This window comes from Hemicordylus capensis, chromosome 4 (assembly GCF_027244095.1).
Source record: "Hemicordylus capensis ecotype Gifberg chromosome 4, rHemCap1.1.pri, whole genome shotgun sequence".
Classification (NCBI taxonomy): Eukaryota; Metazoa; Chordata; class Lepidosauria; order Squamata; family Cordylidae; genus Hemicordylus; species Hemicordylus capensis.
The window spans coordinates 57185798-57213455 of record NC_069660.1 but is presented as its reverse complement, the minus strand read 5'-3'; the positions used below and the strand labels follow the sequence as shown (position 1 = coordinate 57213455).

The following is a 27658-nucleotide window of genomic DNA, read 5'->3' as shown; positions in this document are numbered from 1 at the left end:
CCAATCTGGGCTGGATCTACACTTACCTCCCAGTACATTACAGTGCCAGATGTCTGCCCTCTAATCTGTACTCAAACTCTCCTCTCCTGGCTCCTCAACACTCTACCCTCACATCCATCATTTTCTAAAGAGTGTTTCCAGTCTCACTCCACCTCCTGTGCATAGGTTCCCCTCCTGGAACCTAAATAAAGTTCTCAATGCCTTGCCCAAGGCCCCCTTCAAGCCGCTGCATGACACGCCTCTCAAGATTTTGCCTTATAAAGTGCTATTCCTAGTAGCCATTAACTCAGCAAACAGGGTCTCTGAGCTCAGTGCCCTTTCGATATGCAAGGAGCTCTGCATTTTCCAACCTGATTCTGTCATCCTCAAATTGGACCCTACTTTTCTGCCAGATATCTATTCTACCTTTCACCGATCCCAATATGTAGTTCTACCTTCCCATCCAAAGGAAAGGGCTTGGCATACTCTAGACATGCGAAGGGCCCTTTGCATTTGCATGAGACGTAGTAAGGAGTTCCGTCTCTCTGACTCTCTGTTTCATTTCAGCCCTCATCCTTAAAGGTTTGTAGTTACATTGTCAAGAGAACTTGTGTTTTGGGTGGTATAAAAATGTTAAATAAATAAATAAATAATAAAATAAGATCGATTTGTGCCTGCATTGTTTTCACCTACAAATCCCTCAAGTTGCCAGTTCCCCAGATATTACAGCCCTTTCCACATGAAGTGCCTCTACTCTGACTGCCTTTTTGGCTCATACTCCTCTCCAGGAGATCTGTAAAGTGGGTGTCTCTGACTCAATTTATAAAGCATTATGAGATAGCTCTCTTTTACATCATGCAGGCGGCCTTTGGCTTCACAGTACTGTAACCAATTGTGAAAAGTACATCATTCCCACCCATCTGGTTACTGCTTGGGCACGTCCCATAGTATAGGATGACCTCTGACACTGCTGGAAAAAGAAACGTTGGTCTTACTGTGAATGATTCATTTTTGCAGTGTACAGAGGTCATCCAAAGCTTTTTTGTTGACATAACTTTAGAGCATCATACTGATATACTACCAAATAAAAGCAAAGATAGAAGTTGATACTCATTCAGACTCCCTTTTTTGCATGAGCACACAGAGCACTGCCCTTTCCCCATCTTACTTTTTCTAACTGCTACATCACCATAATCTGATGGTGGCCATCCTTGTTCAAAGAGATGTAGTTTCATCAAAAAAAAAGTCTTATTGGGTACTGAGCATAGGCTAAATTAGCTCACCTTTACTGAAAATACATGGATTTGCCTTGAGGTTTTAAAACTTCATAATGTGAGTACAGCATTTTAGTTTTTCTCATAGGAATGAATGGCAGTCATACACATATATGGAGAAAGTAAATGTGTCCTTTTGGGTGCACTATTGAGGTGAGGTTCTCTCCCCTTAGTGATCCCAGTTTGTTGAGCAGGGTAGATTATTTTATATTTATATTATCTGTACTTTTGTATTTTAATTGTGCATTTTAATTTTTGAGACTGTACCTTTTGTATTTTATTTATTTATTTATTTATTTAATTTATATCCCGCTCTTCCTCCAAGGAGCCCAGAGTGATGTACTACATACTTACGTTTCTCCTCACAACAACCCTGTGAAGTAGGTTAGGCTGAGAGAGAAGTGACTGGTCCAAAGTCACCCAACTAGTCTCATGGCTGAATGGGGATTTGAACTTGGGTCTTCCCGGTCCTAGTCCAGCACTCTAACCACTATACCACGCTGGCTCTTATGCATTATGCATTGCTTTAATTATATTGTAAACTGCTTTGAGATTATTTTACTCAAGATGGGTATATAAATTGAACAATAAACAGTGGGAATAGCTAAGAATAGAACTATTCCTGTCTGTATAACCTGGTCCTCTGTTCTGTTTTTTTGGTGGCAGAAATTTCTTCCAGGAACTAGCATAGATATAGATATAGGTATAGATATATTTGTATGTAACAAAGGTGTTTACAAATCAATAGACAATACATCTAAACAAATCCTAACAACTTTTATGCTTACCATTGTCCTCTTCCAAGATTCTGCTCTGTCAAGGGAGTTATCATGAGTTAATTAAATAGGGGGAAATAGTATTCTATTCTAGAAAAGTACATTGATGCTGTTCAAATGTTGGCATTACCTTGTCCTGCCTAATTCAAGTTATTAACCTTGAAATGCTGAAGATAACTTTAATAAGTGTGTTACACAACTTAATTATAACACTGATGTTGGTTCCATTGGTGTTTTTCCTAGCCTTATAATTAGGTCAGCTTTGATAGTGAAAAATTGCATCCATGCACCATCACCAGTATGTGTGAGTTTGTCCTCCTGTTGGAAATGGGGAGGCAGAATAAATAGTAACTACAGTGCTGTGCCATGTTTCTCCAGCTGGACACACTGCTGCTGTGTATCTGCTTGCTTGCTTTCACCTGGCATAAATAAGAGTGAGCACTGTAAGCAGAGGTGCACTTAGGTACTTTTGGAGCCTGGACCTTAAAGGCCTTTGGAGGGCCCCCTCACTGGAGGCCCCCCTCCTGCTCCAAGTTAATCATCATCCCCCCTACACACACACATACACCCCGTGACAAACATGGTATTTTTCATATGTGGGGTATATTTATGCAAATATGTAGTAGCAGAAACATTTCAACATGCAACTTAACACATTCCCATCCCACATTTTTCTTTCCCCACTTCTCCTTCTGTCCCTAAAGCACCTGGCATAGGTCATAATCACACTCAGCCACCCGGTACAGTGCAGGTCAGCAGTGACCACACCACGCGGGGCAACCTGAAGAGGATTTGGGAGGCCCCAGGAGGTGTGGAGGCCCTGGACTTCAGCCCCAAAGGCCAGGGGTAAGAGCACCACTGACTGTAAGTGGCAGCAACTGTAGTTCTCCACTGTGTATGCTGTTCAGGAAACACTGCGGAGTTATTATTATTATTTTTTATTATTTTTACATTTATATCCCGCTCTTCCGCCAAGGAGCCCAGAGCAGTGTACTACATACTTGAGTTTCTCTTTCACAACAACCCTGTGAAGTAGGTTGGGCTGAGAGAGAAGTGACTGGCCCAGAGTCGCCCAGCTAGTTTCATGGCTGAATGGGGATTTGAACTCGGGTCTCCCCGGTCCTAGTCCAGCACTCTAACCACTACACCACGCAAGTAGAGATGTAGGCTGGAAATTTTTCCAAAAAAATTTCCCATACTTTATTTTTCTATGGAAAATTTTCTATTTCTAAAATTTCTACTTGGCCAAACATGCCAAATCAGATCCCAATCTATTTAGGGCATCAAGAAAATCTGTGTGTATATATATATTTGAGGGGGGAAATTTAATGCAAATGTTATGTAGACAAAGGGAAAATTTGCATAGGGATATTTTCCACAAAAATTTCCAGTTCAGAAATTTACAATTGAAACTGCGCAGATCCTTGCTTAGTAATGCATTGAATGCCCTCTGTTTACTTCCCTTAGATATAAAAGATTGCAGGTAAAAGAAACAATCTGGGTTTAGTCTTGCTTTAGTTTACAATGTTCTATCTAAGCATTTAAAATATATTTCAGTTCTCTTCCAGAATGCATGTAAACTTATGGTAAAGAAAATGCTTTCCTCTTGAAGAATAAATGAGATATTTGTGCAGAAAATAAACAACACTTTCATTGATTAGTGTAACCAGGTTTTCCAGTTGAACAGATGGAAGGTTATGCATATAGAACAGTTTGGCAGGAAATGCAGTGGCAAGAAAGGGTTCTCATGCTCTGCAGGATTAGGCAATTTCAGGAGTGCTGTAATTACATACTTGTTCCTTGTGGCAGTAGAGGATTTTGGCACACACAAGTGGGTAGTGTTTGTTGTGATGGCCAACTTAGATGGTTTGAAACCAAATTAACAAACATTAATATGCAAAACCCTAAATGTTCACTTGAATTGTAGTAACTGATATTTTCTCAAAGTCAAAAGTTGCTTGCTAGATATCTCGCTTGGTACCTAGGTCATAAATGGTGCTGCTGTTTGCCCATTAGTTCTTGGTGTGAAAAACAAGTGGGGATTTTGTTGACAGTTTCTGTTGGCTTAATGTTAAGATACCATACTTTGACATTCTCCTCAGGGCTGAAATATTAATTATTAATGGCAAAGGAGAAGAGCAGGTTAGAAACCCCTTTGGGGGGTAGTTTCTTCTAACAGCTGATGGAAGCAAAATTTCAGGCTCAGTGGTAGAATTTCTAAGACATTCAAACAGGCTTTCTTTACAATTTCTTATTGATCTCATCTCTGGGGTAGCCACTGTTGCTTTCAGCAAGTGCAAAGAGAAATCTTGCAGTATCAAAATAAAATCTGCTCAACTAGAACTAATGTCATGTAAGTAAAATCAGAAATGTTGACTACAACAGACAGCTATATTTCATGGGAGGAAGCAGTGTGCAGGAACTCTTTTATGGCAGTTCTGTGGTGCTAGATACATTGAGGGTGGACAAAGTATACTTGGCTGTCATTTAAAAATAGCCTGCATTCCTATAGTAGTGCACAAATCTCTATGTGGATTAAAGGGATATCAATCCAAGTTTGCCATTCCTATCCTTTGTCAGTGCCAAGAAAACACAGCAAATCAGAGGAAGACTTTTGTGCCAGCATCTTGTAAATGTTCAGGCCATGTAACAGGCTTTCTCAGACTTTTTCATGGTGCAAGCAGCTCTTAATAAGATTATCTCAAAGTCCTGCCCCAGTTGTAGTCAAATAGCATCTCTGTGGCAACTGAAGCAATGGCCGACTTCAAATGATGTTATTAGTAAGTCATTTCTGTTAAATCTGGATATGATGATCTAATACCATACATCGGGAGAGATACTTTGCTGACACTCACAGACTATTAACATTAGGAACCCATGGTGTCAATCTGACCTTCATGAAAGAATAGTTCTTGACATTAGGCAACTATGCCCATTAAACTGGGTCCAGAGGCTGCTGACAAAAGGAAATTAGCAAGGGAGTTTGAATTTCCCTATGACTGAGACAATCCCTGATCCCTGTTAACAATAGTAGAGGTTATGGGTTTTGGATGGGAAGATTGCTTCCCAGCAAGAGGAATAAAAACAGTCATCCACACTGTTGGTTATCAAGTGTGATGGGACTGAAATTATTTAGCCATGTTTAACATTAGCAATGATGGGACAGAGCTGTGGTTGACATTCGTGGATGGCATTTTTGCAGCCTCTCTCAGCTCCAGGTGCCCTCCTTACAAAACTGTATCTGTGTTGGATCTTTTATTAGGTTGTGGAGCTGAACCTATAAGATTGTGTGTGCACATATCACATCTGCTTGCTGCCTTTCTTTGAAGCAATCTGTATTCATACCAGTATTCATCCAGGCATGGGTGAGCGGATATAATTCCCCCCACTCCTCCTGGACATATTTGAGTATGAACACGACGCACCTTGTCTACAGAGCTCTCTTTGCTCAGAGTGAAGCACGAGTGAGAAGGAAGGGACAGTTTCTGTGGCAACTTAAAACCATGTAGGGATTACAAAAACATAAGCTGCATTTTGGTGCCTGCAAATACTGTACTATATATTTTTAGGGTCTCTCTGCTAAGGTTGTTAATTGCGCCACTAACATGCTATTAATGATCCAGCTGTCCTTACCTTATGTTTGAAGAATAATGGCGATTTCTCACTTAACCTTTGCTTTGATTGTTGGGGGAGGTGGGGTGGAAAGAGTACACAATTGTCTGCTGCTACTTAACTTTCAGGACTAATTTCTTCTTAAGAATGTTTTGATTCTGTATATCCTCCCTGAATTATTTACAGTCTTGTGATACTGAGGTGCTACACAAACGGCACCTCTGACTTCTCTGTAAACATGCATATGTGACTACTCAGTGTGAGTAAAAGTATTACTACTTCCTCTGTTGCAACCAGTATTTTCCTATAAAAATTGTAGAGTATCTGAAATTAGAGTATTTGAAAACTGAGGAATGAACAGACAGTTTAAATAGGGTCCATTATAGGGATGTGTAGAACCGATTCACTCTCGACCGGTCCGCTGAGAAACGGGGTGGGTTGAGCAGTTCGATCATGAACTGGACCACCCTTCAGAAAGGGGGCCTGCTCCAAGATCAAACTGAACCAAACCCAGTCTGAAGCGAACCAGTTCGGAGGCAAGAGGTGTGAAGGCAGCACCGGTATGGTGGTGGGAGGCATCTTTCAAAGTAAATGAGAAGGTCCTTACTGGGTGCTGAAGCTGCCTGGATCAGTAGCATACCTCCCGCCCAGCAGCTAACTTGGCTCGGCTCAGCTCTGGCAGTCACCTAGCCTCTCGGATGTGCAGAGGCCAGGTGATTGCTGGAGCTGCCACCGTGCTGGCTGCTGGTGGGAGTAGTGTGCTGCTGCTCAGGCAGGGGTGATTGGGCTCAGACTACTCAGACATCTCAGTTGCTGAGTATTGAAACTGTGTATTCAGCACTGTACATATTGATGAAAGTACTATTTGCATTCTATTTATTTACGGTAACAGTTTATAACCTGCCTTTCTTCCTAAAGAAACACAACAGTTCAAAAAACCACACACATGGGATTCCTGAAATACTTATAATTGCCAGTTCAGATTTATAGAACTAGATTTTAATGAACATAACAGTTCCCTCCTTGTTCTACATATCATAGTGTGTTTTCCATAGCACAGACACATAATGAGTGTTTCCTTGATTCAGTAGTCCTTTGCTTTCCTCTCCCACCCCAAGTTGGCCAACTTTGTTGTTACTGATATATCGATGGACTGTATGCCAGATTCATGTCATAAAATTGTTTTAGTGTTGCAACTAATAACAAAATGAAACTGCACATCAGACAGATTGCTTTATTAAAGAGCAGTAAATCTGCAAAGCCCTAATCAGCTTTTGTTTCTCTGAGTTCTTACTAGGAATTCTTATACTTGCATTGGCATGGCTTTTGGAAGCTCTGACTTGCTTGGTAATTGTGGGGGTGGGGAATCAGTTGGCTCAAAAATAGTTGTCAATTTGTTTTCCAATTGCAGTTTTTGATAGCTTCATATATTAAGGCACTATTATTTTTGCTTCTAAAAATAAAAATAACATGTACTATTCTCTCTCCAAGAATGAGTGTGTGATTGGGTATAGCTTCTTTCATCTCTGGGTTGAAGCAGTTTCCAACAATTTTTTTGTCTGTCTATAGGCAGAGCTGAAAATGAGAGGACTGCAACAAAATACTTGCTCTCTGTGTTAGACTGACTTTGTACTACATTTAGCAGAGCTATCTTCTGGAAAATCTGTTTGGGGCTTCTTCTGTTCATGAAGCAATACTGTTTTGTTGCAATGTTATGGGAAACCTGATATACAATGTAACTTTAGAATATGAAGTTGATCATTCCAGAATTTAGCAAACTAGCATAGGATAAATTAGTTTGAAAAGGAAATGGATGTTCTACAGATTTCATTACCAGCCTGGCAATAAAGTATGATTTAGCACCTAATTTTTCATTGGCTAACTCTGTTTTAAAAGTTTGATGTATGACGGTTCACAGTAGCAAATTGAGTCTACTCCCTTGGGACTGCTGAGGGAGAGGTAGGGGTGTGTGTGTGTGTGTGTGTGTGTGTGTGTGTGTGTGTGTGTGTGTTTTCCTATCCACAGGTGACCTAATGTTGATGGGCAAGTGGTGGCAGCAGCAAGGTTTCTCTTCTATTTAAATTATTTTATTTTATTCATAAATACAAAAACAGCATTACGTGTGTGTATGAAAACATAAATAAAATAAAACACATAGTCAAGGAGAGGGCTGGGGGGACAAAGAACGTAAACCAGGTAAAAGATTACATCTTTATCCTTACCACATATATCCATTCCTATAACATACATGATTATTTTGAGGCAGTACCTTATATTGCAAGATACCTTGTCTCAGATTACTCCTAATACAGGTCTTCACAAATTTTCTTTGGCTCTAGGAGCCAGGCAACGGATGCTTGACAAAATCCCCGGACCTAGTGACTGAAATTGTGGGAGGGAGAGTGAATGGTCTCCTCTTTAGTCCCTTCACAAGTGACATACTTGGGACAGAAACAGGGCGGCCTGGGACAAATAAACATTGTATTAACCTCTGAGTATCCTAGTCTAGGTGCTGTGGCTCCCTGAGTTTTATTATTCCAATAATAAAAATTTAAAAGGTTAATTTCTAAACAAACCTGTGTCCCTGCTGTCTTCCGTCGCTTGCCCTAAAATAATTAGTTAATTTTATTAAGCAGGCCAAATCCCATGCTTTAATTAAGCATTCTTGCCAGTTAGGAGAGTTAGTATTTTTCCAGGTCTGGCTGATTGCTCATATAGCAAAAGTTAATAAATGCTTAATTAATTCCTGCTCCTCCTTTAATATAGTTGTTTTGATATTGCAAAACAGTCAAGGGATCTAAAGATAGGTGGCAGCCAGTTATTTTCTCAATATTATTGATAAATAGCCAAAATTTTCATTTTTGAACATTTTTTTAAAAGTATCTGATTTACCCTTATACTACCACATCTCCAACAGCTTTCCTGACATTTTAACTCCCCTCCCCTCACTGTACCTCACCGTACCTCACCGAAGTACAGTGTGGGGGGTGGAGTTAAAATGTCAGGCAAGCTGTTGGAGATGTGGTAGTATAAGGGTAAATATACCCTTGAAAACAATTTAATACAATTAAAAGGATACATATCTCCATGCCTCAGTAGATTTGGGTGTGGGGGATAAGTTGCTTTGGAGGACAATAACAAAATTGATTGGGGCAGGGTTGTGGTTTGCACTCACACTCAGAAATGTGGAAATTTATACTGGTGCCACCTAATAGTGCAGTGGGGAGCAACCTGCCTAGAGAGCAGGAGGCTGTTGGTTCGAATCCCTGCTAGTGTGTTTCCCAGACTATGGGAAACTCCTATATCAGGCAGCAGCAATGTAGGAAGATGGTGAAAGGCATCATCTCATGCTGCACGGGAGAAGGCAATGGGAAACCCCTGCTGTATTCTACCAAGAAAACCACATGGCCCTGTGGTCACCAGGAGTCGACACTGACTCGGCAGCACAACCTGCCTGTTACCTTGTATGAAATCTGCTGTTGGTGTGGCATCTCAGTTTTACCAGAATAAATATTGCACCTGCGAGAGATGTGCCATGACATTCAAGCAGCTTTTGCAGATATTGGCTAAATTAGAGTATCGGGGATAAAAATTGCTTTTTAAAAACTGGGAAAAGGGACTAATATTACCCTGGTAGACAGGTATGACTTGGGCTAGCTGAGGCAGAGCTTTCTGTTTGAATAGAGACATTGTTGAAACATGCAAACATCCATCAACAATTCGCTCACTACAACAAGATAAACTGCTTGCCATCTCTGTTATCTGGACTGTTTCATAAACTTGCTCAAGGTGCCAGCCCTGCTCTCACATACTGTGCTTGAGCTGTCAGCACAAGCAGCCTGGGTTTCATCTCCTCTCTGGAGGAAAGCCAAAATATATCAAATAGAAGCCTGTTTTGAGCTTTGTGTGTGCACAGTTGGGAGCCCCAGCTATAGGCCCAAGCTCTTATTGTGTTAGGAATGAACAGAGAGTATTCTTTCACCAATAAATAGGAATTTACACTCCTGTTATATATACATACATTTACATTCATATACTGCTTTTTGACTAAAGTTCCCAAAGCGGTTTACACAGAGAAAACAATAATAAAGTAATAAGATGGATCCCTGTCCCCAAAGGGCTCAGAGTCTGAAAAGAAACAAGGTAGACACCAGCAGCAGCCACTGGCAGAATGCTGTGCTGAGACTAGATAGAGCCAGTTGCTCTCCCCTTGCTAAATATAAGAGAATCACCATTTTGAAAGGTGCCTCTTTGCTCAGTTAGCTCAGTTATAGTTGAGGTTGGAACATTAGAAATAAATAGCAGAATCATGCAGGTTTCAAGACAGAACGAGAACCTTTTTCAGTCTTGGTTAACTTCCAGAGACATTATCACAATATTTATGGTAAGGTAACGTCTGAAATGTGCTGCATGTTGACACTAATGTGAATATTGTCAGTACTGGGAAATTATTGTGAAAGAGTGAATTGAGTCCCCCAAGTGTGACTGTATAATACATATCTAAAAACTTATTTGTTTGGTCTGGCTTTCCAAGGTTTTAAAATTGTTTTTAAATGTGTTTTTATATTGTTTTAAACTGTTTTAAATGGTTGGTGGTTTTTGTACACTGGCCATAGCCTTTGGATGGGGCAATATAGAAATGTAATAAATATTTAAAAATTATCTGAAAAGTGGCAAAAGACATATCTGTCTTTGGACAGTCTCAAAACTCATCTGGGATTGCTGGCATTCTTATGTGAATGTAAGCATATGTTGGAAATTTGGTGAATCACTCAGTACTAGCAATAAAATATCTGGTAAAGATGCATTTACATTTAGGAAAGCTCACAATTCAATATGTTAAGAACAAAGTGATTCATAAGTTCATTTCAGGTTCTGCTAAAAAACACGAACACTCAATCAATTTTCTTTCTTTCTTTCTTTTTTGGTGGTTGTTTTTGGAAGGTTTGGTCAGTTGACAACTTCACAGTTGTGTTACCATGCTTGCTAACACTGTGTACTCTACCCAGGTGTGTACCTATGCCTTGCGGAGGTGGTATTTGCTCAAAACCAGATTTCCAAGCATGAATAACTAGACAGAGGCAAGTCTAGACAGAGGCAATACAACGTTAAGGTACCACAGGGGAGCAACAGATTTAGAAGCAAGGCTTTTGAAAAAAAGATGAACTTTTTGTAAAATGCAGAGGGACAATGCAAAATGTGGTCGTTGGTAATCTTGGTCCAGTTGCACAGGGAATGAAGGCAACTCCCAGGCTGAGATCAGGTGGGAGAGGGACCAAGTGCCTGAATGTTCTAATAGCCTGCCAGTTGGCAGTCAGTGTTCCCTCTAACGCATGTGCATGTGTGCGCACTCACAAGTCTTTTGATTTCCGCTCAGTTAATGTTAGATCCCGCTCAAGTTGAATGAGGAATCCCCCACTCTGAATGCACGTGCACACACACTGCCTTGATATTGCCATTCAGAACAAAATTTGTTCCGCACATAGATGAAAAAAATTAGAGAGAACACTGTTGTCAGTCACTGGCACATGGATGGAAAAAGGGGAAATAAGTAGCAAGAGAGAGAATCAAGAGCAACTTTAATACCGGTTCTCAATCTGCTGTTTTGTGAGCAATGTCAAAAGGGGTGACTCCCACCAAGGGAGATTCAGGGGTCCCAGCTGCAGAGGTTTTGCCAAAGCAGTAGGCAAGGAAAATAGTGAGGTGCCAGCTTGGCCCCATACTCCAGGCTATGGCATTCTGTATGCCTTTGGCCAAGGTAGAACTGGGTTTCCAGGCAGTAAGGCACAGAAGCTAGCCTGCAGAAGCAGGGGCGGAGCCACCATTGAGCAGATGGGTTCAAAGAACCTGCCCCCCCAGGGGCTGTGCCTAACACCCAAACATGCCCCCCGCACGGCCCCATTTGGGAGCTAAATCACACCCCCTGTGTCTGACATCAGATGTGGGAGGCATAGCTAAATGCTCCCTGCATCTGATTTCAGATGCAGGGGCGGAGCTAGGGGTCCATGGTGGCGGCATAACCTGGGCGGCTGCTGGCCTCCCTCCACGCCTATGCAGAAGCTCAAACAAGGCATCGCTCAGCCTCAGCAATTCTAGGATGGTTTCAGGCAGTTGCATTCAGAAGATTAACTCTAACAGGCCCACGCAGAGAGTAACCCAAGGACTCTGTGTTCTAAGAGTGTCCAGGGCAGCCTTGTGTAGCCTGCCATGCAGAAAGAATGCTCAGGGTTAGTGATTTTAGCTCAGGGTTCCATACACCATGGTCCATTGTTCTAACTTGGGACCCTGTTCAGTCCTGTGATCCAGCTTAGAGAAGGAAAGGGTTTGCGTACATCATGGACACACAATTAGGCAGGCCTTTGGTAGTAGAAGGCAGCTCATGCAACCAAGCACCCACAGCAAGGCACTAGGGCTCAAGAAGAGGCTTGTTATCGGGTTTTGCACTCTACAAGGTATCAAAGGTGGAAAAATGAAGAAATACAGAAGGGAAGTTTCCAGAACTTTAGGGAGAGGGGCAGCGCTGAATGTTTTGCTCCGCCTACTCGGGCCAATTCAGATGTATAGTCCCTGACAGTGTGCATTCTTCTTGACATGATTGTGCCGTATGAATGGTCACTCATTTTAAAGAATTATCACATCAAGATTAGTTTTATTTGTATTGCTCATGTTGATGTATTTTAAACTAGTTTTAGTGCTTTTATTGTAAGGCACTTAACTGTATTCCCTTGAAAAGTTGGCTAGAGTAAGTAAATAAACCTTGTCCCATAGGAAAAAGCATATGTGTTGGAGATACATTTTCATATTCCAGATTATGCAGTGTAGGCTAGTTTATCCTGTAGTGCCTTTTAGCCACCCTGTCATCTTGCAGTTCAGGGTGTGTAAAAAGTAGTAGGAGTATACATTTCTTCCTACTATTTTAATTATGACTAAAATAAATTAGGAATCTGGCTATATATGTAGTTCAAATCTAATTCAAAAGCTGCAGATGCAAAACTTAATGCTCCTTTGTGTAATAAGAACAGTCCTGCTGGATCAGGCCCAAGGCCCATTTAGTCCAGCATCCTCTTTCGCACAGTGGCCCACCAGATGCCTCTGGAAGCCACAGGCAGGAGTTGAGGGCATGCCCTCTCTCCTGCTGTTACTCCCCTGCAACTGGTACTCAGAGGCATCCTGCCTTTGAGGCTGGAGGTGGCCTATAGCCCTCTGACTAGTAGCAATTGATAGACCTCTCCTCCATGAAGTTATCCAAACCCTTCTTAAAGCCATCCAGTTTGTTGGCTGTCACCACATTTTGTGGCAGAGAATCCCACAAGTTGATTATGTGTTGTGTGAAAACCTACTTCCGTTTGTTGGTCTTATATTTCCTGGCAATCAATTTCATGGGATGACCCCTGGTTATGGGAGAGGGAGAAGAATTTCTCTCTATCCACTTTCTCCACCCCATGCATGATTTTATAGACCTCTATCATGTCTCCCTGCAGTCATCATTTTTCCTAAACTAAACAGTCCCAGGTGTTATAGCCTTGCCTCATAAGAAAGGTGCTCTCAGCCCCTGATCATCTTGGTTGCCCTCTTCTGCACCTTTTCTAGTTCTACAATGTCCTTTTTAAGATGTGGTGACCAGAATTGTACGCAGTACTCCAAGTGTGGTCGCACCATAGTTCTTCGACGTGGTCTCTGTGCTTCACATGAATGGGCTTTGTGCCTGCGCAGAGACCACATCGGAGCTTCCAAGCTAGAGTTCTTAACTTTTGGCGGTAACCCCGCCCCCTCGGTATATAGGCAGCTGCGCGGGCTTCCCTCTCCAGTCTTTCTTCGTCCGCGATCGAAGACACATCATTGAGCAACTCCTTGCTAGAATCTTTGCTAAGTACTGCTTTGTCTCCTTTCCCCCTATATTTCTATTCAGTATCCCCCTTCGTTAGCGTTTTTATTTCTCCTCGGTACACACACACCTCCTTCCCTCAAAGTTTGTTTTCCGTTCCATCATGGCCTTCGGGCCTGGCGTGCTACGGCCTCTTTGCCTTTGTTTTTTCTTCGGTACCATAAGCCTATGGCAAAGACTGCAAAATTTAAGCAGTGTGGTCACTGCAAATTTAAAACCCCTTCAACCAGCGACCACAAACTCTGCCTTTTCTGCTTGGGTGAAACCCATAAAGTTGGCTCTTGTCTGCATTGTGCAATCTTTACCAAGCAGGCGCACAAAAATCGGGCCTCTCGGCTTTGTTCTTGGCTTTGGGAACAAGCGTTCAAGGGTATGGGCTTGGACAAACTGTCCACTATGCAGGCTTCGTCCAGTGCCTCTCCTGCAGCCTGGAGCTTACAGCCCGTTTCATCCCATCCAGGAGTCTCGGCAACCACCCCAGAGGTGCATATACCGGTTGATCCCATGGCTCAGGCTTCGACGTCGGTACTGAGGAGTTCGGTGGCAGTGGCAGGTTTGACGGCGGCATTGGTTGAGCCACGCTCTGTCCAGCCAGCCAAAAAGAAAAAGAGAAAGAAGGACCGTTGCGCTCCCTCCGAACTGCCAACAAAGAAGCAGAAATTGATGCACGATACCGAACGTCGATTCCATACTTTACAAACAGAGACTGTTTTAGATACCGAGGTGGCCTACGGTTCTAGTCCTCACAATCCCATATACGAGTCTGAGCATGACTCTGAACCCGAGGAACTCCCTCTGGAAAAACCGTGCCGCTGGGCCAATCAGGACCTCGAAGCTGCTCTGGACGAGCGCTGCGCCAGGCAAGTGGAGAAAAAAGCGGACTATTTCTATTCTCATCAGGAGGTTCGCCAATACCATAGGGCCTCGACTGCCACGGAGCCGCCCATTCGGCATCCTTAATTTCCTTGCCCGGCTTACTCGACTTCGGCTTCGATCTCGAATCCACCTTTGGGACCGAAACCTCCCCCTCCTCTGCCTCCACCCTGAACTACATCCCTTTTACCACCATGGGTTCCACCTAGAAATTCGCCTGTATAGGCAGCTACGGCCACCATTGCCCCAGACTCCAGACCAGCTCCTCGGCTCCGAATTTGGCTGCTTCCACCTCCGATTTTGTCCGACTCGTCAGATTCGTTCTTGGATGAGGAGGGCCAAGAGTCATCCTTATCTGACAGAATATCATTGGGCTCCTCGCCACCTTCTCTGCTATTGGATCCTAGGCCCATTTCTCCATCAGAAGATTTCCGAATTTACACAGACTTTGTCTTGCTTATGGCGGCTTCCTTGGGAGTCCAACTCTCTCCGGGGGATAAATCCGAACCCGACCCCCTATTCCAGCTGATTGAAGACGATGCCTGTCCATCGGTATCGCTCCCATTGAACCCGTCCATTCTCAAGGTGGCCAAGGCCTTACTCCCTTTCTCAAACATCTAAGTGGCTTGACTCCTTCTTCAAGGTTCACGCCTCAACAGATCAGGATGACTCCTTCCTGAAACAACACCCGTCTACTGATTCTATTGTTGTGGAGTCTTCCCTCTCTAAATTCCGGGGGTATTCCTCCTCCCCCCACCCGACAAGGAAGGAAAGAAATTGGATACATTTGGAAGGCGTTTGTATTCAATTGCCTCTTTATTAACAAGAATTACAAATTACCAGGCCTATTACGCCAGGTATCAGTCTTTTCTTTGGGACCATATTGCCCCCTTTCCAGACCATCTCCCTGAAGAACAGCAGGACCTCGCCAAGGTTTTCCTCCGTGAGGCCACGCAGGTCTCCAAACAAGAGCTCCATGCAATTCGCCACTGCACGGAAGGGGCCGCTAAGGTGATGGCGACCTCTGTCGTCCTCCGTCGCCACACCTGGCTCCGATCTTCTGGCCGCATGCCTGACGCTAGATCTAGGGTGGAAGATCTTCCTTTTGATGGCTCCTCCCTATTCAGAGAGAAAACGGATGATACTCTTCAAAAAGTGCAGAAACTTCGTAAAACGGCCCGTTCCATGGGTTTTCAACAGTCCACATCCCGTCATTATAAACCACAAAAATGGCAGCATCAACCATACTCCTCCAAACATCAATACTATCAACCTCAAGACAAATCCTTTCATTCTGCCAGGTACCAGCCTTAGAGAAAGCATGCACACTTCGCTGGATCCAAACTATAGCAACGATCCAAAGGATCTCAGCCCCCAGCCAAAAGACAATGACTCGCATCCTCCTCCCCCCTGGAGCACCAGACTCTCCCCTTTCATTCCCACCTGGGAAAATATCACCACGGACTCCTGGGCTCTGACCATCGTGAGGGTCGGTTATGCTATAGAATTTGCATCCACCCCTCCATACAACCCTCCGTTACCCACTCCGCCCACCCTGGCTCTCTTGGCGGAAGTCGACTCTCTACTCTCCAAATCTGCAATAGAACTGGTTCACAATCCACAGTCCCCGGGTTTCCACTCCCGTTACATCACGGTTCCCAAGGTGGACAGCTCCCTTCGGCCCATACTGGATCTCCGGGAGCTGAATTCCTACATCACGTACCGCAGGTTCTGGATGGTCACTATTCTCACTATCATCTCCCTTCTGCACAAAAACCAGTGGTTCATCTCTATAGACCTCAAGGATGCATATTATCACATTACCATCAGACCCCAGCACCATCTTCTCCTCCACTTCCAAATAGCGGACAACACTTACCAATTTTGCGCCCTCCCCTTTGGACTGGCATCCGCACCCCGGGTGTTCACCAAATGCATGGCCCCGGTGGTGGCGGCCCTGTAACAACAGAACATTCAAATTTTCCCATAACTCAGCGATTGGCTTGTGGTAGCCGACAACCCGCAGTCTCTATTCAGAGACCTTCACACGGTCATCAGCCTCCTCTCCAACCTGGGCCTCCAGGTGAACTACGAGAAGTCAAAGCTCAACCCTTCCAGAACGATAGAATTGCTGGGAATCCTCTTCGACTCCATTCAGTCAAAAATGTTCTTGCCTCAGCACAAAATTCAGGCTATACTGGACTTGTCATCCCACGTCAGTCAGCACGAACAATTCAGTGCCTACTAGGCCACATGGCTTCCATTACCTCACACCCATCTACGGGCCAGGACTCTTCAACATTGGTTCCTTTCAGTGTTCTCTCCACACGAGGACTCCCTTGCCAACACCTTAAGGATCGCCCCTCGGGTCCTATACTCCCTGCGGTGGTGGACGGACCCTGTCAACCTCAGCGTCAGCTCCCCCTTCCAGCCCCCGCATCCCGCCCTCCTACTCACCACGGACGCATCCATGGAAGGTTGGGGTGCCCACGCCAACAATCACAACATCCATGGCATCTGGTCCCCGACGGAAGCTGCCCACCACATCAATTATCTCGAATTGTTAGCCATCTTCAAGGCCCTAAGAGCCTTCCTCCCCCTGATACGGAGTTCTCACATTCTCGTTCAAACGGACAATACTACCGCCAAAGCTTACCTGAACAGACAGGGCGGCACCTCCTCTGGCTCCCTCCTGTTTTTGGCCATGGAAATGTGGTTCTGGTGCATTCGCCACGGCATCACCCCCTTGGCGGTCCATATACAGGGCCAAGACAACGTCACAGTGGACAAGCTAAGCAGGACTCAAACAACATCACACGGATGGCAGCTACATTCCCCCATGTTCCGCTCTATCTTCCGCCGCTGGTTCTTCTCAGAAATAGACCTTTTAGCATCAGAGGCAAATGCACAATGCCACCAATATTGCTCCAAGTCCAGAATCAGACTCAATTCGTTGGGGGATGTGTTTGCCATGACTTGGACAGGACTCCTAGTCTATGCCTTCCCTCCAATTCCTCTGCTTCCTCGAGTCCTGCAGAAGATCTCCCAGGACCGCCCGCATTGCATACTCATTGCCCTGTGGTGGCCCAGGAGGCCCTGGTTCCCCCGACTCCTCTGCCTATCCAAACACCTCTTCCCACACACGCCTCATCTGCTTTCCCTACAAGGGGGTCACCTTCTCCATCCAGATCTACAGCGCCTCCATCTCACAGCTTGGCATATAGTTCCAGCCTGCCTGCAGACCTGCAAAGAATAGTCCAGGCCTCGCGCAAACCCTCTACTGTCACCTCCTATTCCCATGCTTTCAGAACTTTCTAAAAGACAGGGAGATTCTCATACACTCTGTTTCTGTAGAACATGTTTGTTCATATCTGCTGTCCCTCAAGGAGGACAGACTTAAGATGCCTTCCTTGCGCGTTCATCTCGCAGCCATAGTGGCTAACTTTCCGCCCTCCATACCATCGTGGTTCCAACACCCTACTGTAAAGCGTTTCCTTAAAGGACTCACTCACCTCTATCCAGACCCGCCGGTCATGGCCCTGGCTTGGGACCTGACCTTGGTGCTCTCCTCCCTCAGGTACCCTCCCTTAGTTTGAACCCATGGCTACGATTTCTCTCGATCTCCTTTCCTGCAAAGTAGCCTTCTTCACGGCCATCACTTCTGCCAGGCAGTGAACTCAGGACATTTAGAGTTGACCCGCCTTACCCGGTTTTCCACAAAGAAAAAGTCGTCCTTAGGCCGGACATTGCCTTCCTGCCGAAGGTAGTCACTTTGTTTCATCGCTCCCAACCAATCTCCTTACCTGCGTTCTCTGAGCCATCGACTGAGGCCGAACGACGTCTCCACACTTTCAACATTCACAGATCACTTGCCTTCTACGTAGACCAGACCTCCACTCTCCGCATTTCTAACTCTTTCTTCGTGCTTCACTCTGGACCCAGTAGAGGCAAGCAGGCTTCTACACAAACTATATCCAGATGGGTGGTTTGCACCATCTCTCTAGCATACCAATTTTCCAGGAAGCCTCTCCCACCCTCCATCAAGACGCACTCAACGAGGGCGGTCGCAGCTTCCACTGCCTTTGACAGGTCCATCTCTTTGGACGTCATCTGCCAGGCTGCTACGTGGGCATCAAAACACTCATTCGTACAACACTACGCCCTAGATGTCCAAGCCAGAAAAGACATGGCGTTTGGCAGAGTGGTGTTACAATCCATCTTCGCCTGATCCCTCCTCCAGGTGAGCATGGCACGGGTGCAGCTTGCTATGCGCCCATTCGTGTAAAGTACAGAGACCACGTCGAAGAAAGACAGGGTGCTTACCTGTAACTTGGGTTCTTCTAGTGGTCATCTGTGCTCTTACATGCCCACCCATCCTCCCTTCTTCTCATGTCTTTTCTGCTAGTCTTTTTCAGATTGCAGACTCAGAAGATGAGAGGGAAGCCCGCACAGCTGCCTATATACCAAGGGGGCGGGGTTACCGCCAAAAGTTAAGAACTCTAGCTTGGAAGCCCTGATGTGGTCTCTGTGCAGGTGCAAAGCCCATTCATGTAAGAGCACAGATGACCACTAGAAGAACCCAAGTTACAGGTAAGCAACCTGTCATTTTGTATAAGGGCATTATAATATCAGCCATTTTGTTTTCAATCCCCTTCCTAATAATCCCTAGCATGGAATTGGCCTTTTTCACAGCTGCCACACATTGAGTCGACACTCTCAACGGGCTGTCCACCACAACCCCAAGTTCCCTCTCCTGGTCAGTCACCGACAGCTCAGATCCTATCAGCATATACTTGAAGTTGGGGCTTTTCATCCCAGTGTGCATCACTTTACACTTGCCAACACTGAACCGCATTTGCCACTTTGTCGCCCACTCCCCCAGTTTGGAGAGATCCTTTTGGAACTCCTCACAATCCGTTTTGGATTTCACTACCCGAAAGAGTTTGGTATCATCTGCAAATATGGCCACCTCGCTGCTTACCCCTGCTTCTAGATCATTTATGAATAAATTAAAAAGCACTGGTCCCAGTACAGATCCCTGGGGGACCCCACTTCTTACTTTCCTCCATTGTGAAAACTCTCCATTCATCCCTACCCTCTGTTTCCTGTCGTTCAACCAGTTAGCAGTCCACACATGTACTTGTCCCTTTATCCCATGACCACTAAGTTTCCTCAGGAGTCTTTGATGAGGAACTTTGTCGAAAGCTTTTTGGAAGTCCAGGTATACTATGTCAATTGGATCATCTTGATCCACATACTTATTGACACTCTCAAAGATTGTTTTAATGAAAGGCGGTATAAAAATCTAAAAATAAAAAAAAGAACTCTAAAAGATTCGTGAGGCAAGATTTACCTTTGTGGAAGCCATGCTGGTTCATTTCCAGCAGGGCCTGCTGTTCTGTGTGCTTTACAATTTTATCCTTGAGGATGCTTTCCATCAATTTGCCTGGAACGGATGTTAAGCTAACTGGCCTGTAATTTCCAGGATCGCCCCTGGATCCCTTTTTGAAAATCGATGTTAAATTTGCTACTCTCCAGTCCTCTGGTAGAGAACTCGATTTCAGGGATAAGTTATATATTTTAGCAAGGAGGTCAGCAATTTCACATTTGAGTTCTTTAAGGACTCTTGGATGGATGCCATCCAGCCCTGGTGATTTGTTAGTTTTCAGTTTTTCCAGACAGTTTAGAACATCATCTCTCGTCACTTCTATCTGACTCAGTTCTTTAGCCTACATCCCTAAAAAGCCTGGTTCAGGAACAGGTATATGCTCAGTATCCTCTGCCGTGAAGACGGACACAAAGAACTCACTTAGCTTCTCTGCAACCTCCATATTCTCATTAATAAGTCCTTTCACTCCTTCATTGTCTAATGGTCCAACTGCCTCCCTGTCAGGTTTCCTGCTTCTGATGTATTTAAAGAAGTTTTTGTTATTCCCCTTGATACTTTTGACTAAATGTTCCTCAAACTCTTTTTGCCTCCCTTATTGTCACCTTGCATTTCTTTTGCCAGAGTTTGTGTTCCTTTCTGTTCTCTTCGTTTGGACAGGCCTTCTAATTTCAGAAGGAAGTCTTATTCCCTTTTATGGCTTCCTTGACATTACCTGTTAGCCATGCTGGCATCCTCCTGGACTTAGTGGTACCTTTCTTCCTTTTGGGTATACAATCTAACTGGGCTTCTAGTATTGTGGTTTTGAGTAATCTCCATGCACTCTGGAGTGAAGTGACTCTCTTGATTTTCCCTTTCAGCTTTCTTTTCACCATACTCCTCATTTTGGAGAAGTTTCCTTTTCTGAAACTCGAAATGTCTATGTTTGCCTTCCTTGGTGATTCTCTCCCCACATGTATGCTGAATTTGATCACACTATGGTCATGGTTCATTAAAGGGTTGATGACACTGACATCATGCACCAGGTCCTGGGTGCTACTCAGAATTAAGTCCAAGGTCGCCTTCTTTCTGGTTGGTTCCAAGACCAACTGTTCTAGGGCACAGTCATTCAGTGTATCTAGAAATTTTACCTCTTTGTCATTTTTAATTTTACCTCTTTGTCAGTTAGAAATTTTACCTCTTTGTGAATTTACCCAGTCTGTGTGTGGGTAATTGAAGTCACCCATTATTACAGCCCTGCCTCTCCTTGACGCCTCCCTGATTTCCTGCTGTAACTCCCAGTCTCTGTCAGCGTTTTGATGCAGAGGGCGATAGCATGTCCCCAGTAGCATGTTCCCTTTCAGGCCTTGTACTGTCACCCACAGGGTTTCTGTGGAGGACTCCAGTCCACCTAGGTTTTCTAGCTTGTTAGATTCTATCCCTTCTTTAACATACAGTGCCACTCCACCTCCAAGGCGCCCCTCCCTGCCCTTTCTATAGAGTTTATATCCAGGGATAACAGTGTCCCACTGGTTTTCACTGTTGCACCATTTTTCTGTTATGCCCACTATATCTATTTCTGTGTTAGCAACCAAATACTCCAGCTCACCCATCTTTACTTGGAGGCTTCTGGCATTGGCATATAAGTACTGATACACTGAATCTCTCAACTGATATGTGCTATCTTTCTTTTGACCCTTCGACCAGCTGGCACAGGCTCCTGTCTGCTCTTTATGCAGTTCTGCTCTGTCCCCTTCTGTTTTATCTGACTCCTTTGCAACTTTACACTTTAAAGGATGGCTCTTGCCGAACAGGATACTGCCCAGCTCCCGTCAGCTGTTCCCCAGGTGTCATTTTAAAAGCTGCTCTGCAACCTTTTTGATTTTAAGCACCCGCAGTCTGGTTCCATCTTGGTTCAAGTGCAGCCTGTCCCTTTTGTACAGGCCTTGCTTGCCCCAAAATGTATCCCAGTGCCTAACAAATCTAAACCCCTCCTCTTGGCACCAACGTCTCATCCACACATTGAAGCCCCTCAGCTATGCCTGTCTCACTGTACCTGCGTGTGGAACAGGTAGCCTTTCTGAGAATGCTACTTTTGGGATCCTGGACTTCAATACACTACCTATCAACCTAAATTTGGCTTCCAGGACCTCCCGACTACATTTCCCCACATCGTTGGTGCCAATATGCACCACAACAGCTGTCTCCTGCCCAGCACTGCCTAAGAGCCTATCTAGACGCTGCATGATGTCCGCAACCTTCGCACCAGGCAGGCAAGTCACCGTGCGGTCAACACGTGGGTCACAAACCCATCTCTCTATAAGTCTTAATGATTGAATCACCCACTACAAGGAGGCCCCTACCCCCCGGAGGAGTATCCCCTGTGCGAGAGGATATGGGCTCATCATCCATGGAAGAGGTCCCTTCTAAAGGAGCATATCCCTCTTCCTCAAACCGATGTCCTCCTTGCTCGAGACCTTCATTCTCCCTGACAGCAGAGGAGCTATCAGACCTGGAGTGGGATGCCTCTATCACGTCCCTGAAGGTCTCGCCAACATGCCTCTCTATCTCTCCGAGCTTCTCCAGATCTGCCACCTTGGTCTCAAGGGAATGAATTCGTTCCCTGAGAGCCAGGAGCTCCTTGCACCAAGCACACACCCATGACTTCTGCCCATGGGGCAAATAGTCATACATGTGGCACTCTGTGCAATACACTGGGAAGTGCCCCTTCCCCTGCTGACTTTCTGTCTTCATACTGTTTTTGTTGGCTGCTTACAGTATTTAGAGATAGTTTATTAGAAGTTGTTTATTATCTCTTTATTAGATAATTTATTAGAAGGCTAGGTCTCTGCTGTAATGGTCAGCTATTTAACTGTGCAAACAGCCTTTCCCAAGAATATGAGGGATATGAGAGAGGTATTTGTACTTACGTTCTCTTCTCCACCAGTCTCCTTGTGATCACAGGGGCTTGTTCCAGGCTCCCCCGCACACTTCCCACTAAACTCCTGCAAAAATCCAACGTCCTGTTTTCTATAAACCCAATGGACTTAGAAATAGGTGTATTTTAATCGGGAGTGGGGGGGAGTGTTAGCTATGCTGATGCAACTATTTAGATCATAGAATAACTTGTTGGTTTCTCCTCTACAGAGACTTGAGTCATAACTACTTTTCATCTTCTAACTGGAGCATTGATTCATCGTATCACACACTGCAAGAAGTGTAAGTTATTCTACATTATCTGTATGGTGATGCGGTAGTAAATGTTGCATTGTACAGTAATATTTCATAAGGACAGAGCAAGCAGAAGGGCTTACAAAAGGAGTAGGTGTGCACTTTCAAGCCTGACGCTTATGGTTTATTTCCATGGTCCTTGCCAGGCCACAGCATTTTGTTGCCTAAGTTCTGGTTACTAGGACAGAAAATTAGCAAAACTGGGGCATTTTAGAGATGATTCTCAGTTAATTTATATAACATTTTTTTGCTGTTGAATCATAATTTCAAAATGTTTCCATGTGGTTGAATTCCAGCAGGGTGGATACTATATTTGCTAACATGTGCTAGTTATTTTGACCTGTCAGATAAATTCAGATAATCTTTTGACTGCATCCCCAGGTCTTCATATACTGTAAGCACCATATTTTTACTATTCCTTGAGATGGTATTTCACTGCCAGGAACTATTTTCAGGTATTTCTAGTCCCCTATGGCTAACTGAATCTTCCACCCAGCAGGATTATTAAAATCCCTGTGTTTCTAATTAGTTTGGTGCTGTTTTGAATTGCTTGGCTTTCAGGCTTCTGTTATGAAGTTTACTTTTGAGAAGTATGCTGGCTTTCTGTCTTGCAGATATCATGAAATAAGCTGAAGTATGTATAACAAGCAAAGTGTTTAGCTGTTCTGCTCTCTTCATTGACCTTTTTGTTTTTTCAAAATACCAGTAAACACATCTCTCTCTTTCAGGAAAATGAATTACAATAAGCTAACTGACATTCCCTACTTTGGTGAATTAACTTCAAATATCACACTTCTCTCACTGTAAGTATATATCAGTTTTCTGAAAACAGCTATTGAGCTTGAGTAATGCAAGAATGCTTTCCTAGTGGAAAAGTTGAAGGAAATGGAAGCATTAAATAGTATTTTAAAACTGAATTGTCCATAGGAGTTATTGAATGCCTCTAGATAGCACAAAAGAGAAAATTAATAACAGGGTTGCATCCAGAATCTTTCTAAAGCACTCATCTGATGACTCTGCCTTATATTCCATAATGCAGTCTGGACTATGGACTATATGGTTGATGAGGAAGCATAGTTCAGAACCTTATTTCACAAAGAGAATGATCCTAACCCTTGACAGTTTATCATAATCTCAACCTAACACTTGTATTGATAGAATGAGATTCATTTTTTAATTAAGTTAGAGCAGATTATTACATCAAAATGAACAGCTTCTCTGTGTTGTACAGTTCTCATGTAGCCTAAGAGATTTTGGTTAATTTGTGCAACTGAACTTGAGTTGGTCTAGTGTGGTAGCCCTTATGGTGCTTTCCCTTCTGTTTTTGTTTAGAGTGCATAATACAATACCAGAGATAATCCCTGAGCAGCTTCAGGTTTACGTTTCCTTGGAGAACCTTGACCTCAGCTCTAACCTCATTTCTGAAATCAAAGCCTCTTCGTTCCCACAGATGCAACTAAAGTTCCTGTAAGTAGGACACAGCAGTTAATTGTAGTGTTGAAAGCATATATGTTCTATCAATATACTCCTCAAATATGGATTTGACTTCTTTCCCAGAGTTTAAAAAAAGCATGTGAGAACTAGTATGGAGAGGTGTGTGTGCTCCAAAGTACTTCTATATTCCGTCTTCACCCTATTGTTAACAAATCATGTGGTTCTTTAAGGTAGGTTAGAAGTCTGTTCTGATTCTAATGTGAAGACAGAAGTAAAGTGACTTTAGCATTGAAGGCTTTGTAACCAGAGTCCTTTGGAATGGAGGCAGACACCATTCTTTTGCTTAGGAAAAATACTACTGAGGACAGGTTGTGAAAGCAGTTTACAAAATCATGGGTGGTGTAAAGAGTGACTAGAGAAGTGTTTTTCCTCTCATAATACTAGAACTTATTATTCCAGTAAAATCAGTTGGCAAGAGATTCAGGACAGACAAAAAATACTTCACAAAACAATTAATTATAATCACTGCTGCACAATGTGGAAATGTCATGGGATTAGACAGATTTATGGAGGGCAGACCTATCAATGGGAAGTAATCAGGATAATTAAATGTAACCTCCAGGTTTAGAGGCAGTACTCCTCAGTTCGGAAAAGGCCCTCTTGGGCTTCCCAGAATCATCTAGCTGACCACTGTGGGAAACAGAGAGCAGAACTTGAGCTCTTGGTCTAATCCATCAGACGTTTGTGTTGCTTATTTTGATGGAACCCTGTCACTGTGAACTAATTTGGAAAAGAAATTTCCTTTTTCCTCCCTTTCGCCCAGGAATTGAAGTCTGATTTAGCTCTTATATTACATTCAAGCTGTCTGCAATGCCATAGTGCATGACAGTGACGAAAATTGATGGTTAAAAGGTTAAAGTTTCTTGCATTAAATAGACCTAGCAGGCTGTGGACATGAGGCCACTTACTTGATTATTTAATTGTGCCTGATTAGTTCTTACCACAGCCACTGAGGATCAGTGAAACAATCTGTGATGTTTCTCCTTTCTGAAACTGAACTTACTTGAGGCAAGGAATAGGAAGTCTAAATCAAATTGTAATTGGCTCATTTGAAGTTCTTGTGTAATTTGTCAATTTGATTAATTTACATTTGAAAGTCGTCGTCCCCGCCCCCCCCCCCAATTCTGTGTTTACAGGAATTTGAGCAACAACAGGATAACAACTCTGGAAATGGGCTGTCTTGATAACTTATCCAGTTCCTTAATAGTTGTGAAGCTAAACAGAAACAGAATAAGCACAATTCCTTTGAAGACCATGAGGCTGCCTCACATGCAGCTGTTGTAAGTGATGCATTTTCATGAGTTCTGGACCTTGATGCTGAATGTCAATGACTGTCACAAACTCGAGTCAGAAAAAGACTTTCACTTGAAGGATTATTTTAATATATCTGTGTTAAATCTAATTAAAAAAGGAAGAGAGCTTTGGCCAACCAGTCTTTTAACATGCAAGAAGCAGTGTTCAGATATTAGAAACAATTGCTACCACCCCCCACCAACAGCCTGATGCTATTGTTTGAATTGTTTGCTTTTTAAAATACATCACCAGAAAAGTGTTAAATTAAACAGGAATTGTACAACATTCTGACTGCTTAGACTCCACATATTGCCAAATAAAAGAACGGAAAAACCTCAGCATGATAATGCAAATAACATTTTGCTGTTTTTAAGGCCTTTTGGGTCATGGTTGGCCAATTCAAGGCCCTCCAGCTTTTGTTAGATTATAATTCCCATAATTCCTGTCTATTGGTCATTGTGACTACGGATGATGGGAGCTGTAGTTCAAAACAGTTATAGAGCCTCAGGTTGAGTATCCCTGTTCTGGGCCTTATAGGACTCTTGTAAGGAAGAGAACAGTTAAGGCTGAACACACTATGGAGAGCTTAAGATGAAAATTTAGATGGCTTTCGCTAGTCAGCAGAGGGTTTACTGTATAAACCCTTTACCTAGTCAGCAGATGATTTTTCTTAGTCAGCAGAGCTTACAATACTGTGTAAGACTTCAGTGTCTCTCACATCTGCCCTTTCAGTTATACAACTGCCCTTTTCGATGGCTGAATATGACATTTTGAATATTACATTAGAATTTTAATAGTATTAGTATTTCTTCTTAGATGAAGTATGAGCAACTGGTTGGTTGGTTGAGCCAACTAATTTTTTAAAATTATTTTTTAAAAGTATTATCTTTATTGCAAGAAAAAAAGAGAAATATTTTACAATAAAATATCAAAACCAACTAATATTTAAAATGCCATTATCCAGGGAACTCAAAAGAAACCGGATTAAAGTAATAGAGAGCCTTACTTTCCAAGGTTTGGATTCCTTAAAGTCATTAAAAATGCAGCGTAATGGGATAAGCAGGCTAATGGATGGAGCCTTCTTTGGACTGGACACTATCGAAGAACTGTAAGTACCCATTGTTATGGTCTATGTATAAGAGACCTGGATGATGCAATGATTTGGGGACTGACAAAATTGACTTACTTGATAGATGTAGTTATGGTCCCCCCTGTTCATGTTTTTTTGTGATACTTGGTAACTAATAATACTATGACAAAAAGACTGGCTTATTGGCTTCCTCCCAGCTGCTGTCTGTCTTAGAACAAGATGTCAAAATTCCAGCACTGCATGCTTGCATTTCTTAATCTTAAGTATATAAAAGTAATGATGAATACGCAAGTAACTAACATACCCTTCTGCTATAATACACTACTGTTGTAACAAGAATGTGTATTAATATATTATGCAGCTTACAAAAGGAAAATGCGAACATACATTTATGGTAAAGTTTCCTGTTAAACACTTTCCACAGAATTTTCAGTGTGTGATGTTTTACCATCCTTGCTTTATTCATACATTTTTTAAAAAATCTGCATATTTGGTCTCTGCTATTTCCATTTTGCAGGAATCACGGCAGGAAAATATTTAATAGCTATGTTTATGGCTAAGTAGGGATTTGATGGGCCCATGCACTGAGGAAAAATAATGGATTCTTAAGCCAGTTTGGGGCTGGGTGGGTTTCTTATTCATTGCTTTGACCACACATTGTGCTTTGATTTGGCCCATTCAAAGATTATGCTTTGGAGTAATCATAATTCCAGATTTGGAATAAGAAGCTCTAAACTGTATATTACCTTTTCTTGGCCAAATGTGATGAAAATTGCAGAAATTGTA

The 27658-nt window shown here is 43.3% G+C and overlaps 1 protein-coding gene across 2 annotated transcripts in view; it reads left to right on the top strand.

Moving 5' to 3' along the window:
• The window catches only part of LRIG2 (leucine rich repeats and immunoglobulin like domains 2), a 76660-nt gene that overhangs the window by 12082 nt on the left and 36920 nt on the right, over positions 1-27658 (top strand). For both annotated transcript variants that reach the window (XM_053245636.1, XM_053245635.1), the window contains exons 2-6: positions 22912-22983; positions 23724-23798; positions 24328-24462; positions 25626-25769; positions 26747-26890. In XM_053245636.1, the coding sequence (XP_053101611.1) occupies positions 22912-22983; positions 23724-23798; positions 24328-24462; positions 25626-25769; positions 26747-26890 (570 nt within the window). The remainder of the gene's footprint in view (positions 1-22911; positions 22984-23723; positions 23799-24327; positions 24463-25625; positions 25770-26746; positions 26891-27658) is intronic.